Raw genomic sequence first — 17,812 nt, forward strand, 5'->3', positions numbered from 1 at the left:
CACAACAAAACTTGAACATAAACTATAATTCAACATTAAAACATTTAAAATACATTGCAGTACAGCTCTATAGTGGTCTGGTAACTACAGAATGGTGATCCCCACCAAAAAGCTCATACCCCACAGTTATCTTTGTTTACAAAGTGATTCGTTCACTTTTTAAAATGAGGACATGTTCTGTCCTCATTTAAAATATGTTGTCCTTAGTGTTTGTAACCAGAACTGGCAGTACAGCACAGATAAAGATGAGTATTTTGAGGTTTTTAAATCTTAAAGGCATTTTAAATTATAAGGGGTTAACTTTGAATTCCATTCCATCTATTACACAATGTCAAATTATAGTTTTACAAGGAGAGCAAGGGAGCAGGGTTAGTCCCAGTATCTATTTTCAAATTTCCAAGACATTTACACAGATTTAACTGCTTGTCTGCGTGGGACTGAAAAGCTCAGGGACGCCAAGTGACCCACATTCTAACCCATGCAAATCCACTATTTATATAGCCTAATTTTTTCATCTATCATTTCCAGCACCAATAATGATTTATTTAAGACCAAGGTCATCTAATGAAAACATTTCTGTATCTTGGTATTGCCATCTGTAATTCGTGTTTGAAAAGCAGCTCCATTGTATTCTTTGTTCCTATATGCATTTATTTCCTCTGTCATTAAAAAAACGTTTTAAAAATCCATCTTTTCTATTGAATTTTATTATAAAGGTTACAATATACATTTTTTAAAATCTTTTAGAAAACTAACTGGGGCACCAGTTATATTGTTATGCCATATAAATGCATTTCACATAATGTAGATTATTGTATTGTATTGTATTTAATTAAGTACATGAAGTTATGATTGCTGTGGGAAAGGGGTTGAGAAAAATGTAAATGTAATTAACTGGTTTAAAGCATCATTTTGTCTCACTTCAACTGATAAGAGCAAACACTTGTTTGTTTTTTCAAGGTGTCACATATAGCAGCGATACACTCTGAGTTACATTCCCTACAGACATCAATTTCCATCACTATACAGCTGGCGCATGTAACAGCACTAATGTAACATGAGACATTAAGTTATTCAATGTCCAGTATGTGTCCATATGTGTGTGTACAGTTATGGCAAGCTATCACTTTCAGGTATGTGATGATAAAATAATTTCTGCATGAGGAGAAAGAGCATAGATATATATGTGTTTTTTAATTTCTGTACAAGTATTTTACTGTAAGCATGGATATATTTAAAAAGGAAAACACTGAGTTATAGATAGCATAATGTTTTTAGAAAATAGTAAAAGATGCAATTTTGCGGAGTTTTATGTGCTTCATGTGCTTTTTTTTATATATCTAATGGAAAAAAAACAATCTTTTGAAAAAAAATTCTTTTGAAGGCGAAGAGAAATTAAGGCTCTGCTTTGTTTCTTTGATCGAAGCAAGCTACTTTGTAAGATGTAGTAGTAAAGACTATGTGAACAGGATGGTGTCATGTATTAAGATATAAGATAAGGACTGCTTAGGATCACATGGCCATTCTTAGAAAGCTACTAAACCGATAAAGCGGATGCTTTAATCAATCAATTTTGTTTTCAGGGGATTCCGTCAGTGGCAGGGGATTATCGTTAAGTGTAAAATCAATAAAAGGTGCTTAATAGATTTCTTCTTCTCAGATTTCCTACTTTTTCATTAGAAAATCCAAAAACTTCATATTGTATGATAAATAATCCGTTATGATTGATATAAATGGTTATATTATGGGCCACTATAATGCAATAGGGGCTTGGCTTTTAAAAAACATAATTATTATAAAGCAAATGAAGTAATTTTTTTTTTAAGTTGATCTTAAAAATCACTGTCTTCACAAGACTGACAGCACTTTCATTGCCTGGGTCCTCTCTATTCCAAAGAAATTGAAAAATATACATCAGTTAACATTACTGGTGCCAAAATGCAAATGTATCACTTCAAAGAACAACCACTCTTATTCTGTCTCTGTGGTTGCACTCAGAGGAACATTTAAAACTGCAGATCGACAAGATGACCGCTCTGGTTTCATCTTTAAAAGGTGGACCTCTTTCTCTTGGATCACGGAGGTTAACATTTCCAGATGCTGCGCTCTGTGAATGTGCTGAGGCTTTGGTACTTGTCTGTGTCGAACACTCTGTAGAACAGAGCGAATTAGAATGAAATATTGAGTTCATTTATGAATAAGTGGGGCTGAACGGCCCCTTGTCGGAGCTTCTGCATGCATATTCAGTTGATGGAAACCTTTGGACGGGTCATTTCTCTTAGCTGCTTCATTAAATAGTGAAAGTCAAAAGTGCAATGCCTCCTGACAAAAAAAGAACAAGATCTATAGAGGTGGAACAGTGGCAAGGTTTTTCTTTGCTCCAGCTCAAAATCTAGATTATGAAAAAGCACTTTAGCTCCAAAAATAGTTGAACAAAAAAGGGTTAGAATTTTAAATTACACCGCAACTCACATTGTTCTTCCTACAGAACGGTTTCAGCATATCAAAATGATGTGCAGTTAAAAATACAGAAGGAGATAACATACGCTTAAATAAATAAGTTATTATTAGGTATTTTTGCTTTCTGTAACATTAAAAAGGCATGGCACCTATAAAGATCGAGCAGGTATTGTTTATTTCCCCCATAATGAAACTAATTGAGACAATAGCGAGTTAGATCAAGTCTCTGTGGGACGTTTAACTAACTAGAGCCAATCAGCAGCAGCTTCTTGAGACATTTCCAAAAGAAATTCCAGATGAGGTATGCCAAAGGGGTGGTGTGTGTGTGATGTGTGTACTCATGCAGTTGAAGTGGTTGAAGGCAGGTGCAATTGAAGCTCAATAGAGAACCTATTGAAGCTAGACTCTGCGTTGTCTTTCAGAATGGAGCAATGAGTGGTGATATGGTTTCGTGCTTGGCATGTATATCAACAAATATGACTGGAGTTGAGAGCTAAGGAGGTGAGGGTTATGTTTACCGGCACCTCTGTGGTTAGGCTAGCTTTTAGTGACTCAGAAATGTATACAGTGTTTTGGGCCAAAGCAAAGGCCAGACATTGGAAGAAATACATGGGTTTGAATTCTGATGGCATTTTGAAAAGGTAAAAGACTTACTCAGCTCCCCCCCGGAGACAAGCTCACTATGATGAATACTGCCATTAAGAAAATGACTTGTCTCAAATGTCAGACTGTAGCCAATGTTTTCAGAATAAAAATTGATAGCACATGAACACAAGCCATTTTCATTTTTACCCTCCCTTTAATGTTCTTGCCAAGACAGTGTAATCAACCCTAATCAACCCTAATTATTTTAACTGCCTGCCACTCTTTAAGATCATTGGTTTCTTCAAATAATTAGAGCTTTACATTGAATATGTTGTAATTGTGATGGCTCACTCTATGATGACAACATTAGAAATACACTTTAAAGCTTTACATTATGAAGTTGAGAGGGTAAATTCAATGATCGGGTAAAAATATTACTGAAATAAACCATAGGCTGAAAAGATGATGCATTTCAGTTAAAAAAAAAGAAAAAAGAAAAAAGAAAAAGAAATCCTGTCAAAAACCAGTACCAAATGCCATTTTAAAGTAGATTACAAGAGATATAAATTATTTTACAAACTGCAAACTAACCTTTCAGAAAGTAATGGTAAGTAAACAAACACGATAACAGAGGAACATGTTAAAACTGTGTAAATTTAACAACAATACATATATACAGCCATCTAATGCATTGCCTCCATTTGATGCAACAAAGATTTGCCCTCTTCAAACAAAGAACCTCAAGCCTCCATCTCAGGTTTCCAGCGTGATCAAATTTGCACTTCAAACCATTGCACCCATTTAATCAGTCATTGTGCATGCCCAGTCAACCACTGCAGAATTTCTAAGCAAAATCTTAGAGCGAAGCACACAAAGCTATCTTTGATTATACGCTAACCCATGGGGAAACTTTATCAAACTCCTCTGCTTCCTGTGGAGAAGGACCAGGTGACTAGCAACTACTGAATCGGAAGGCCAAATTCTTTTCCGCATGCGGCTAGGAATCACTCCTTTGATCCAAAGAAAGGCAGCTGCAAATTCCTCTCCAGATACCAGCCCCACCAATCGTGCTTCCACTTCCTTCCACCAATCAGAGCCTTGTCTCCATCGCCAACCATAATCCAACCTACTGCTGCTTTTTCTACATAGTGAACCCCTTTAAAAAGCGATGAAAGCATGAGCCACAAACAAACAAGCGTTTTAAGATAAAAGAACGAAAAGTATGCCCTACTCACCCATCTCATTGTCCGATTTATTGTCCATTTCCGTGTCAGTGAGTGTGAGTGCTGAGTTAGAGCGACTGGAGAGGCATGAATTCTGCCCAGACTTTGCCCCCGTTCCCCAAAGAGTCATGGTACGTTCCGGTGATACAGGTTCATGGTTTTCCGCAGCGACCGGTCCCCTGGAGTAGCTGCTGAGTGGGTGGGAGAGGCCTGTCTCAGGGCAGAGCGCCAAGCCTCTGCGAGCTGATGGCTCACAGATCCCAAGTTGCCTCAGTGAAAATGTCTGCCCTGTGAATGACAGAAGTTGTAAAGTTAACAAACCAAGCAACAACACGGTTAATGGCCAAGAGCAGCACTACTTAAAAAAACACTTAACCTAAGAGCAGGGTGGAAGGAGGGGGAGTAATTGTTAAATTAAAGCCTTAACAACATTCCTCCCAAGCTACTTAACACTCATCAACTTATCAAGATGCTCAAAAGCATTTTCTGTCACTTAAATCACAGTGCAGCTCAAGCTAAATTTTGTAATAGTTACAATTTTAAGATGATTTACTTTTATTGGACGTTTAAAACCAGAACAAATTACCCAATATAAATTTTTTTTGTGTTCATCAGCACATATGAAAAAACAGAGAAAAATGTTTTAACTGAGAAACTGCTTCAGACATAGTCTGTTTCCCAATAAATCATTAATTCATCATAACATTCAATCATAAATTGGTTGTCTATTCATTTGGAATCATGAAATCATGAAAAAATAGTCTGTCATGCCTTCAGAGACACTCTGGTATCTAAGAAAAAAACATATAATTATTATTATTATTTTTTTAAATAGACACAGGAATATTGCCAATAAACAAAAATACCTCATACCGACCTCATTAGGAAGCCCCAGAACTAACAACGAAAAATGGGTCACTCACTGCATGTTAAAAACCTATATCTAGTCATCCACATGTAATATTTTTTACTACTTTGTCAGTATGACACAATAGTGTAGTAAAAAAGTATTATTAATCATGTGATTGACTTGAAACAGAAATAACCAAAGCATTCCTTTTCTATATTTTTATTTAAACGTATTTGAGATGTAAAGTAAGCTTATCTGAAAGCAAAAATATTTACCATTTATTTACTTACAAAACAAAAATCATTGGTACTGCATTGTTATTAATCAATAATGATTTTTAAGATTTCAAGGTCGGATGATTATTAAAGCATACAAAAAAGAAATGCTACACAATGTAAAACATGTTCAGAATGATCTGTGTATATTTAAAATGTAAAGTATTTATTCAAAATCCAAAATAATTTCAAGTATGAGGTCACAAAGTGAGTGCATTTTGTAATTTTCCCTTTGTAATGTATTTTGTATTGTTGGAAATTGTGCATAAAAACTCTTTCAAACTAAGTATACCACATCTGAAAATGAGAATGCTATAGAAAATAAAATTTTTAACATTAAAATACATACCGTTTAAAATGATCATTAGATTTTCATACACCATCACACACACACACACACACACACCACAATGAGCAGATGTAGTATCTACACTCATCTACACAAAATATGGTCTTTTTCCACTACCATATGAATAACATTATATCTGACATTTACTGTGATGTAAGAAACGATCGTTAACATTAAATGCCTGGATTTTAAAAAGAAATAAAGAAAAATAGCATTCTTCCCAAAACTTCATCATAATCCCATTAATTCGAAAATGGGCACCAATTAGCACCAAGAAAATGTAAGGGAGTAATGGATAGATTTTCTAATTGCAGTCTTATGACCCAAAGGAGTGCCATAAAATAGAATAAACTGCCTAAACTTTTTAATTACAGAAATTAGAGAGGTTTCTAACAGCCAATTAAATGAGAGGGTTATTTACTGAGCTTTGTTCCTTATTATTTTAACATAGTCCAGCACGGTATGAACATTTTATAAGGTCAGAGTGGTCCACTGTATCACATCCAGTGCAACTGTTCTCTGAAACTTTGGGAAAATCTAACTATCTAAATTGTGCCTTTGTGTGACATTATTTAATTGTATTTACTTCTGATTCGCATACTGGCATCATATGGTTATTTCTTGTCAAACTTGCACAGCTTAAGTGGAAGATAAAACTGGAAAATGGTAGAATTTAGTATAACAAACAACAAAACCCGTGCATCCATTTGCTCATGACGTTTCACTCTGTTATACATCAGCAAATTAACATGGATATAGGGATTTTGTTGTTTATCATATTTACAAGTCTAATTGGAATCTCAGATTTATCTTCACATTCCTCTTCAGAATTGGAGAAATAAAACTAAGTTGCTAAATTAATATACATTTTCAATGACAAATCTTTGTAGCCAAGGTCATCCAACTAATAATGTGGGCTTCAAAGTGAAACATAATAGTCTTCCACTTATCCATGGCAGCTTCAATAACCACACCACTTAGCTCATATTATAGAGATTCATCTGCAATTATTGAAAAATCATACAGTGAGAAGAATCGAGTAAACATTTGTTCTTGCTAACCTGGCCTGCTGTACTCTGCACTTTCCTTGTGGACCATCTCCTTGACTCTGCCTCCAAAAAGCATCCGTGAAGGGTCATGATCAAAGGCCTGGAGCGTTTCGCTGGAGCTGTAGGATTTCTGAGTGGGTACGCGGCAGGCTCCCTCCTCCTGGTCAGCCGAGGAGGCGGTGTAACGGCGCTCCCGATCCTTGTCTCTCTCGCAGTATCTCTCACGGTCTCTCTGGCTCTTGGACAGCGAGCAGAAAGGCCGCTGCTCCCTCACCCGTTCCATGCTGCCTGCATGCTGGGTATCCAACACCCTCCCCTTCACCACTAGCGCTCTCCTGAGACGCTCGCTACTGGATTATTTCACTCTGGTCTCCCCCTCCTCTTGTCGTGATTCTCGTCCTATACCGATTTCCCCCCCCAAACTCCCCTCCCTACTTGCGAACGTCTGTCGGTCACTTCTTCAGTCCATTCAGTCTTCAACCCACTACCTGGAGAAAGAGACAGACAGGAGGAAAGGAAGCAAGGAGCTCAGATAACACTAATCCATCTGCTTCATCTTCAAAAGCACACACTTATCCCCTTCTCACTACCCCACCCCCACTTCCCCACCCCTGAGACCTCACTTATGAACTCTTTCCATACATGACTTCCCTTCTTATAAGACCTCCTTATTCCACCTGCTTTAGCCTTCAATATTAAGTTAATTTTCATTGCGTTGATTTTAAAAGTTGTCTTTCATAAAGTCAACACCGCAAAAGTAGTTTGGAAGTTTCACATAATAATGTTTTTTTTGCTTAAATATTTTATATATTTTATATCCATGCCGAACATGACAAAATTATACCCGCCAAGTGTCAGATGCTGGTTAAATGACAGATAAATCAATAAGTCACACATCCCAGTAGCCAGTGACTTTCTGACATGATCCTATCATGCTTTAATATTTAATTTAAACTATAACTCAGACAGAATTATAATTTTGACCCGTGATATGCATGTCAACCCAGAGTTAGATTCTATACATAGAATGGCAATGATGAGATGACTTATTTCAATAAAAAATGCATACGGTAGAGCTGTATATATTTTTTTAGTTTACCAGCCTGTGACAAAGTGAACAATTACAGGGTTGGTTTGCCTAAATTATGAAAAAATATTCTTCTTCTCTTACCTCTAGTATCTATGCAGATAATTCTAGGTTTACTTTTCAAGGTTTTAATACATTTGTCTGAGATTTCTGCATCCACCAAACTACACTTGTGGTGAATGGAACATTTGTGGCATTCAAAGTATTGACATTTTTTTTTAAATAACGGCAATGTGTTTTTCCAGAAAAGGTGTCTTTGTTAGTCTTGATAATCCACAGAATACGTAGGCAACAGTTCTAACAAGGACAAAAGCAGTTCCAATGAAAACTATTCAAAGTGATCTCTGTGAATTATTAATTAATTCAAGTGAATTGACTCTTTAAATTGTGCCTCTTGCAGAAAACAACGACCCAAGTGTAAAGTTTTATACAAAGAAAAAGACATATGTCTATGAAAAATACATATCTATATACTATGCTTGTAGTTTAGCAGCCTATGACAATTGAGAAAATAAAAGTCTATTCACCCAAATTATAAAAAAAAAAACTCACACTTTTCTCACATTCTGTACTTCTATTGGTATTTAGCTATGCAGATAGTTTGGTTTTATATTTGAGTCCACATTTGAGATCTGTGTCTGAGATTTCTTCCCTAATCCCAATTCAATGGAGGTGAATGTAACTTTTGTAGTGCTCAAAGAATTGAAAAACTACTTTTCACAATATTTATCCAGAAACAATATTGGCTGACCTCGCTGTGATCAGTTTAATTGAAACAAAACATATCCTATGAAAACTGTCAGTGATTAGTGGATTAAAATACAATACATAAATAAAATTTGGCTGAAACTGCCCTTTAAACCAATATGTCAAATACAATTTTACATTTGACTGATTATACTCAATGTGAATACAAAAGTTAACCAAGAGCTTAATTTAACAAATAAAACCACAATAATAACAGTGATATGGCTTATGTCTATCAAAAACACAACCCTGTATTTCTTTTTGATCAGCCAGTCCATGACGGCAAAATAATCAAATGTCACACACTGCCCATGACCCAGCTATGTATCCCAACCTCTCTGTATGCACTGACTCAGTATTTGACAAACACAGAATTTGGCTCTTTGCACAAAGACATTAGATAGATCAGTGTTTAAACTTAACTCAATTCAAAGAAGACATTCTCACAGGTGGAGACCATGCTCTAAAATGTGAACAAGGGGGATGAGAATGTGACTAATCCGCAAAAAAACCTTGAGTGGAATGTGGATGGGAGCCCCGGTGTGTCAGAAGTGTTTATTACCAGCCATTTTCCACTGCCTCCTGACTCACACACACTCACACAAGACACACACACACACACAGCACACTTTCATTTCTCTCTTGGCTGAGCTGTAAGACTTGAGTATCAGACTCCTTCTTTCCCCAAATGAGATCCACTTCGTTTCACATCAAGCATCAAAACCTTCCAATGAAGCCAGGATAGCATACTGTCGTGCTGCAAGAAAACACCGGCCCCGGGGAGAATTCCCAAAAAACTGAAGCAGTTGTGGCTGGAGTACAGGATGCAGGGATAATGAAAATTGTGAGCTGTTCTACCCCCCCCCCCCCCTGTAAGAGTGGCTGGATATCATTCTGTTTCCCCGATGGGCTGAGATGCAATCAATGGCACACTCTCTTGTAACCCTGTCACTCAACTCTCAACACCACCCCACACACACTTGTTTTTTACGATTCCATGGGACATCTCAATCACATCTCATCACTTTCAGGAAATTGTACACACCCGTCCAGACTGGCAGATTAATGTACAGGATGAGTGCAAGCAGACACGCCCAGAAGCTTCCCTGATTACGATCCCCCTCTTTTTTATGGACTTGTAAAGAGATTCGCCGTCTGAAAAACAGCTACTGCTACAAGTCATATCCACTGAGCCACAAGCCCCCACTGTTGGAGGAATTAGATTTGTGTTCTAATCAGCTATAAGCCCTTGAGTGACCAGGCATGTCCCTATATAAACATTTCAGTTTTCCTCTGAGGACCTGAAGATGACATCTTTTCCACAGCTCATCAAAGTGTCCTTCTTGTACTCAGGCACTGCAAATGGGAACACTATCAGGATACAAGAGAGACATTCATGGTAGTTTAAATTATGTACAGAAGGTCATCGAAGCTCTTGGGGGAATTCTATTGTGTTTCTGCAAGCTTTCAAAGGTTTTTACTACAGTATGAACTAAACTACTTTAAGCAGGGAAGAATAAAATCCAGTCTGTCTTGCATTGATTATGCAAAATCTGCTTCTAGTTATCCTACTGAGAGTACCCAGCAGTGCAAACTAATCTGTAAAAAGGGACAGAAGTGCAGAAAAGTCAAAGTAATGTTAAGATGTGTCTGATTAAGTTTGAAGAGAAAACATGAGTTCTTTAGTTCATGTTGCTATTTTTACTTCTCCAGTATCACTCACTTCTAAATTCCATTTTTACCTTTGATCATGCAGTCGAATAAGGACAGTCAGTCACCCATGACCACTCAGTGGAACAGTCGACACTGCAAAATTAGTGTCACATAGAGATCCTCTGGCGAGCCAGTGAGGCACAAAAAAAGACAGTTCATGATCTACGTAGCACAGCTCCACACACATCCCAACGACTCCCGTGCTAGTTGAGTACAGTCCCCCTGACACCCGGTACTGTCCTACACCTCTGCACTTCTTTCAAGCATAAACCATAAAGCATCTGTATAGTATGGTGTGAAGAAATGTGTCCAAGTCAATTGGCTCTTCAGGGCAGTTGGAGAGGTTTCAAGGATCTAAGAGAGATTTACTTGTTTCATGCCTGACATTCAGTTATTCATTGATGATAACAGCAGTCTGATTTACACTTCTAACTTAGGATTTGGAAAAGATGACCAAAGAGTGGAATATTATTTGGAGCCACTTGTGTGGCGGGTGTTTTCTTTTACTATTTTCTGAAATATATGTTATAAATGACTCACTATAAAAGAAAATAATAGTTAGCTACAGTCATACAATTAAACAGCCCTACAAAAAACAAATTGACAGTTTTGATAAATAAAGACATGTGGCATTAAAATACTAGTATACTCAGTAAGCAAAAATCAAAGTAAAAAATATATATCTTTAGGTAGCCTTTATTGTAACACTCATTAATACTCATTTAATCTGCTTTATCCGGACTGTGTGTGGGTGTGGTTGGAACAGATTTAACTGACAGTGACCAAAGAACCAACCCACTGTCATCAAATTCAGATTCCAATGTTGCTAAATCCTGATTGGAGAATGAAGTACATGACATCACGTTTTACAGCCTTGCCCACTTCAAACCACTTATGAGAGCACAGAGAAAAAGAGAAATACAGAAATCTCTCCTACAATGCTGATGAGTAAAATAAGTTTTAAAGTTATTTAACTGAGCAAATATTCACTGGTCCAAGCTTTTTCTTTTTACATCATTTTAAATTGAACACATCTCCTTGGACTACAGGAAATCGTAATGGGCATTTTGACAAAACGATTAATTTTTATCGACACGGCCAATCATTCTTAGAGCTCTATTTGTAAGATGTCTTGGAACTAATAAAAAGGTCTATGCTAAAATAATTTCATAAAACAAATACACCGGCTGAAACTGAGCTGGCCCACACTCCTGACTTCAGCACACAAAGCATTTTGCAAAACAGGAGTAGCCACACCTGAACAGAATGCTGAAATGGCAACTCTTCACTGAGCCTTTGTTCGGTAATTATATTTCTGCGGGGCTGTTCAGATCAGCTCAGATCTCCCTGTCGGTGACCTCTGTAAATAACAGTAATAAAGAGCGTACTTGTCGTTACCGGTGTGTCCCTCCAAGACAATCCACCTGTCACCAAGTGGCTTGGCCCGTTCCCCTGCCTCCCCCCTCCTCGTCTTGTTGTTGGCCATTTGCCGGAGCACAGATCAGACGGCTCTCAGCCATGGGGAGTGGTGAGAGTGGTTGATAGAGCTGGTGAAGATCAGGGCTGGTTCCCTTTAACACAGCCAGCACCTCCAACAATAGCCGCCACTGACAGCTTTGCATAATTCATCTTGTCGAGTCTCTCTCCCTATCCTCCTTGACGCTTCTCTCTCCCTCTCCTCTTTCAGTTTCTCTTCAGTTCTTCTTCGTCTTTTTATTTTGTGCCTCCTGGCACTTGGAGAATGGGAGAGGGAGAACCAGGGCAGTGTTCCATCAGATGCTGCCTGTTTCCCCCTGACACCCGTGATTTTGGAGACACAGAAGTGTTTGTCTGCAGCACGTTGCCCAGATTCTGTGAATTCTGGATGCCATCTGAACCAGATTGTGTTCGTTCTTTATTGAGGCTCAGTGCCTAAATCCCTTGCTGCAACATGAAGTGTGGATCTATTACCTAAAAATACACGACAATCAGAGTCAAGACAATACATTTTTGATTAGCTGATCTTTCTATGTGGTTTAATTAAGTTGTATGGCCTATGTCTTTGACCATATCAGAGAGTGTCAGGTAAAGAGATGAAGACAGAAAGAGAAGGAGAGGGGAAAAAATAGCAAACTAAATCATGATAGCATTTCCAGCAATTAAATCTCAGTAGCAGCTATATCCTTAGCACACTTGGTGACAGATGAGCTTACTACACTGAGTGAGACTCTTAGGAAAGATGATGAAATTCTGCTCCATCCTAAGTCTCTTGTCTCAGTGTATGTTGCAGAATATTCACAAGCTGAGTAAAGTGATGCAAATCTCTGATACAGCCACTTCAGATTATTCCACGCACATGGAGCTTGAAGCGTCATTCCTCATAGTTTCAGCACATTTAGAACACAATTAAAGCTACTGTGACTATGACAAACAAAAAAACAAAAAAGATGAGCTGAACTCATTTTATTTTGTTACCTTTCTTGTCTGTCACTAGTAAATCAAAGTGGTCAACATCTAATCCTGACCGTTTTGTTTGCTTTTTTTGTCTGTATGAATTAAATTTAAAAAAGGCATCTGCCAGCGCCAGGATACAACATAATAAGCTGAGCAGAGATGTTTACAAATCCCCCAAATAACCCTTCACCAGTGACAGTATGCGTTATATATTCATTGAATCTTTAGTGGGAAAACCGCAAGCACAGCCAAATTCATTTTTTAAAATGTAATTGCTTGGTGTGGACAATCAGAATATATAAAAAGCAGGGTTTTATAATGTTTCTTCTGCAGGATCTTCCTCTTTCTCACATACTAATAGCAGGTTATTCAGAGCATTGAAACATACAGGTTCCAGTGTTCATTTGTGTCCAAGGCTACTAGTATTGAATCCACCTCTTATCAAAATAAGCGTTCCATTCCATATCACACACCCAATTATACCAGACAGTCTTAATTCAATGGGCCACAGTTTGCTATTTTCTGAAATTGTTATCACTGCAGTGTTATTTCACACGGGGTATCTAAGGAAGTAATGATGTTCATGTACATTCACTTAATTGAGAATCTTGCAAGACAGTGTCAACAATTGTCATCTAATGCTTGCTCATAATGAATTGACTCCATGGTGTGCAGAAAGAAAATCAACTCCACAGACCTGTGGCAATTTACAGACAAATCCATGATCGACCCATTGTTACAGAAATAAATAGCGGTGATACAGCAGCTGAATTGTAATGAAGGTACAGAGATATCAAAACGCCACAGAGGGTGATTGAAATAATGAAATTTACATCCTATCTGTCCACAACATATCTGGTAAACAAAAGAAAAGATCCCACATTCATTGCAGGTATCTTATTTATTTAGATCAACAGCAGTGTCTTTTTAATTATAAAATCTCAATCAAATATCAGTCTTGTTTGATGGTCTAATCTGGACATCTGGAGAAGTTATTGTATCACTACTGTAGACCGTCAACAGAGCACTCAGAAATTGGCTTAAAATCATTACTTCAACTACATTTGAAATGCTGGGAGCATACAAACCTCGCTACCAGATAAAAATTCAAATGCAGAGAAATATTTTAAAGTGCTGACATTGGGTGTCATTCAAATGCATCTCACATGATTGTACAACAAACTAACCATCGCTATTTTCACATGTGCAGAGGGAGATGGAATATACACAGCAATCATATAATGGTGGCAGACAACTGAGTATAAGTGTGGGGGAAACCTTCTATACTGCAATTGGAATGCAACAGTCCAGTGCTGCTGGGACTGCTGGAAAATATGATATCTGACCAAATCAAGACGTTGACCTGCTGTTCTGTTTCTATATCTACATAACTGTTACAAAAGGAATCAAAATACTTATTTGAATAATTTGAAATTGGAAGAAAATACAAATTGTGTGAACACAAAAAATAAAATTTATGCACTTTACAGAGAATATTATATTAAGTGTGTTTTCTCTTTAGGCATATGGTGCCACATAAAAAACACCATACAAAAAGAAACTGGAGGGTTTCATTCTCTAGTTGTCAGCATTTTAAGGATTATGTAGGTCATGATGGCACACTATCAGAATACTGAGAGACTGTAGGCCTTATTAAAGAAACATCAATCTGAAAATTCACCAACATTGCACTAGTTTCTCTATTTTCAGGGGTGAAACAGTGTCTGCCCTTCTGAATGCCCACCGCTCTCCACTGGAAGTCAAAGACTGCCGACCTGTATACTATTACAATGACTCTGAGGCACTAGTTTTACACTCTTCAATGGTCTGATATTCAATATTTTCTTCTTCTTCACCCTGCTGACAAAAAAACACAGATGAGGTGTAGCTGACTGGCTTCCCACATGAACTAGTGCCTCCTCCTTCTTGTCCCCATCATTGCTCTTCGTCACCCACCAGACCTGCAGCTTTCAGCATCTCAGAGGTCGCGTCAGAATTATTGAGGCCGTCAAGCAGCTCCATCGACATGCATAGCTGACGCCCAACTTCCCACTGGGCTGTCCAGAAGCCACAAAAGAGCAGACCAGAGGCCCTTGGCAGGTTGACGCTATTCTGAGAAAGCTCCTCCAGGGTGAATATTGCTTTGTGCAATTATAACAAAACAGCAAAGGAAATCTGACGTTGATGCACCATAAAGGGCAGAAAAAAATGTTTAAAAGTGTAAAAATGAAACTACTTCTCATCAATATTTTAATGTGATCTGGACAATCCATAATGATTAATAATAAGACAAAAGTGTTTGTGTGTAGTAGTTACTGACAGAAGGTTTTTGCTTTGTAATGTCCTTTAAATATGTAACGTTTTATGACTTTGAAAATAATGTCTGCATTTCACAAACACTGAACCAAGAAACTGTGCAGGTATTCACTGTGCAATTTTCACAAGCAGAGAGCACAATGCATTTCCATCTTGTTCTCCCTATGACAGTACTAAGCACATTTCTGTTTGGCTCTCCCAGCCAGCCTCAGCCCGGCTCACACAGAGAGAGTTGTACTAAAGTCAGGCCCACTCCTCAATCTTGCAACTTGGTCTTGACCCAGAAAGTCCACCAAACCATGCTGAGCCATAAATGTTAATCTGTAGGTTACAACAGTGTGAAGCACTGCTGCTCCCAGAGCTAGACCAGCAGGACAGCATCCTGTGGCTAATCACAGGTGGCTTTCATCACCAAAAAGAGAGCAAATGTTCGAAACAAAACTGTCATACTTTGAAACTTGGCTTTGCAGAAAGGCTTCCACTTCATCAACAACAATTACCGGCTTGGCCGTTTTGTCTGTGTACACCTACGCACAGTACATAACCACCAACACATTTGTACGTAAGTGCACAATGAGATACAGCAATCAATTTATGTTATGCACAACTCATTAGATCATGCAGTAAGTCTACAATAGCCATAATGAGGGTATGTATTCCTTTTGATAACGCTCCGCTTTCCTTTCCAGTCAAAAGTCAATGGCAGGTATCACATTGTGACGTAAATTCATCTTTAGGTTAATATAAAACTCTATATTCTTAGCTGTAACTCACGCTCTTTGAGGCATCCATATTCTAATTTAATAAAAAAGATGTTTATGAATACAATACAATTTTGTTATATAAAGCAAGTTCAAAACACACCATCATGACTTTAGAGACAGCATAAAGTACATATACTCCTAAAACTGCTCACATCCATAGGATGTTTTTTTTTCTCATGCAGCATACAATGTAGTTAAAGACCACAGCTGTAATGCATCAAATGCTGTCACTAAATATCCCTACTCTAAGCACATTTCAAGAGCATGCAATCCCCTCCCCCCAAATCCTAGGGTGACTTTCAGCAATTATTTGGCAACTTGCAGGAAAAACATTTTCTGCCAGGGTAAACTTTGCCTCAAGTGTCACAGCACTGTGCCAAACCCAAATAATCCTCCGACTTAAGGTCATTAAAAGTAAATTCGCGAGTGTATCTGCTGATGGAGGTTTAGCTAGTGCGTTTCTATAAATTTCTAAAGTCTTTCAAGATCCTAAACACATCATGGCATGCTTTACTTTCACGCCAACTATTTATCATGATGTTTGGCTATTCTCATGGGAGGAAAGGGAAAATATACTGAAAGAGAAAACAGGTGAAAGAGTGTGTAGCAGACAATAGCCAGGCAGGCTGTGTGTTAATAGTAACAGATTAGAGGGCCGCAATTATGTAAAGTAAATATGACATGGAACCGATCCGTCGAGCCCAGGGAACTGTGGGTAGTTTGTCAGGCTGCATTAACCTTCACATGTTTGCGCTGATGTGTTGAAACAGGCAACACTGACATGCTGTTTGCCATATCAAATGCTATAATTCATAAGGTCATCTTCTGAGCCACTGTCTGCATCAACAAGTAATAAGGTGAGATATTACAGCCGCAGGTCTGAGCATTGACTCTCCTTCCATATTGCTCAAATCTTAGAGGAGTCATTTTTACAGAAGGAGGGAAGTCATCTTGATTGCCCCTTAACAATCTATAAAACTGTTTAGGGCCAGTATTCAAGCCGGCATTATCCCTAAAGGAGGCAGTCCTCATCACACAGAATATTAAATTCTCCACAGGAATAATGAAAGGGGAAATTACTTAAGGATAAGAACATGGCGTGACAGTCTTGTGTACACAGTTCCTCTAATATTTCTAAATTAATTAGATGATTTTAAGCTCCAAGTGTAGTAAAAACCACCTCAAGAATTTCCTCCTCACGGCTGCATCAGAAATAGTTGTCACCTGCTTTGATTAGTGGGAAAATCTTGCTTTGCCACAACATCTACTATACACATATATGCCTTTATGCTTAAATACATACATGTCCGACTTTGTGAAGCATGTTGGTGCAAAACCTGTTTGCTTTTTAAAGTGTTATATAAATGAAACTAAACTGGAAACTGGGTGTAAAGCGGCAATAAAGTTTGAAACTGAGCCATAATAAGGGGTCACAGCAGCAGCATACACGTTTCAGTTTTAGATGCGTCTGCCACATGATGGCACAGTGTGCACCAGACAATTTCAGTGTTATTGCTTTTCACTGTTTAGCTATGCAAAATGTTCACCAGAGCACTGTGCTGACTGCAGGTGTGTTTCTGAAAAGTGTAAACACAACACACCTCATTTATCAGAATCAGAGACTCATGTCTGATTCAGGAAAGTCAGTTTAAATTATTATCAATGCCTTGAAAAAAGATAATACAAGCTGTACTCATGTTCTGGTCTGGTGCCCTACGACAAGACCGCATGTTCAATATCACCCAATAAGTGTCACTGTAATGCCTTTACAGGCTGGCACAAGGAAGACAGACTGTTTCTCTAGTAATTTGGAGTCGTTTTTTGTTCTTATGTGCTCATAGCCAAAAAGCTGGGAGGGGGGAAGGGGGTGCAACAAGCCCTTCAGCTGGCATAAGTCACTGCTGAGGTCTGAAGTGATGAAGATCTGTTTTACTTTACTGTTCCAGTCCTTGTCAGGACTA

At 38.0% G+C, this 17,812-nt stretch overlaps 1 protein-coding gene across 6 annotated transcripts in view; it reads right to left on the reverse strand.

Annotated features, from left to right (window-relative positions):
• The window catches only part of si:dkey-237h12.3 (teneurin-3), a 146,579-nt gene that overhangs the window by 126,946 nt on the left and 1,821 nt on the right, over positions 1–17,812 (reverse strand). For 4 of the 6 annotated variants that reach the window (XM_038699716.1, XM_038699715.1, XM_038699718.1 and 1 more), the window contains exons 1-2: positions 6,804–7,074; positions 4,281–4,556 (exon numbers count right to left, since the gene is read on the reverse strand). In XM_038699716.1, the coding sequence (XP_038555644.1) occupies positions 4,281–4,556; positions 6,804–7,074 (547 nt within the window). Of the gene's footprint in view, positions 1–4,280; positions 4,557–6,803; positions 7,280–17,812 lie in introns of those variants that run through there. The other 2 variants (XM_038699714.1, XM_038699713.1) reach the window with 1 other exon arrangement.

Source organism: Micropterus salmoides, unplaced genomic scaffold (genome assembly GCF_014851395.1).
Source record: "Micropterus salmoides isolate LMB-PRFRI ecotype aquatic unplaced genomic scaffold, ASM1485139v1 Ms_hic_scaffold_5, whole genome shotgun sequence".
Taxonomy (NCBI): Eukaryota; Metazoa; Chordata; class Actinopteri; order Centrarchiformes; family Centrarchidae; genus Micropterus; species Micropterus salmoides.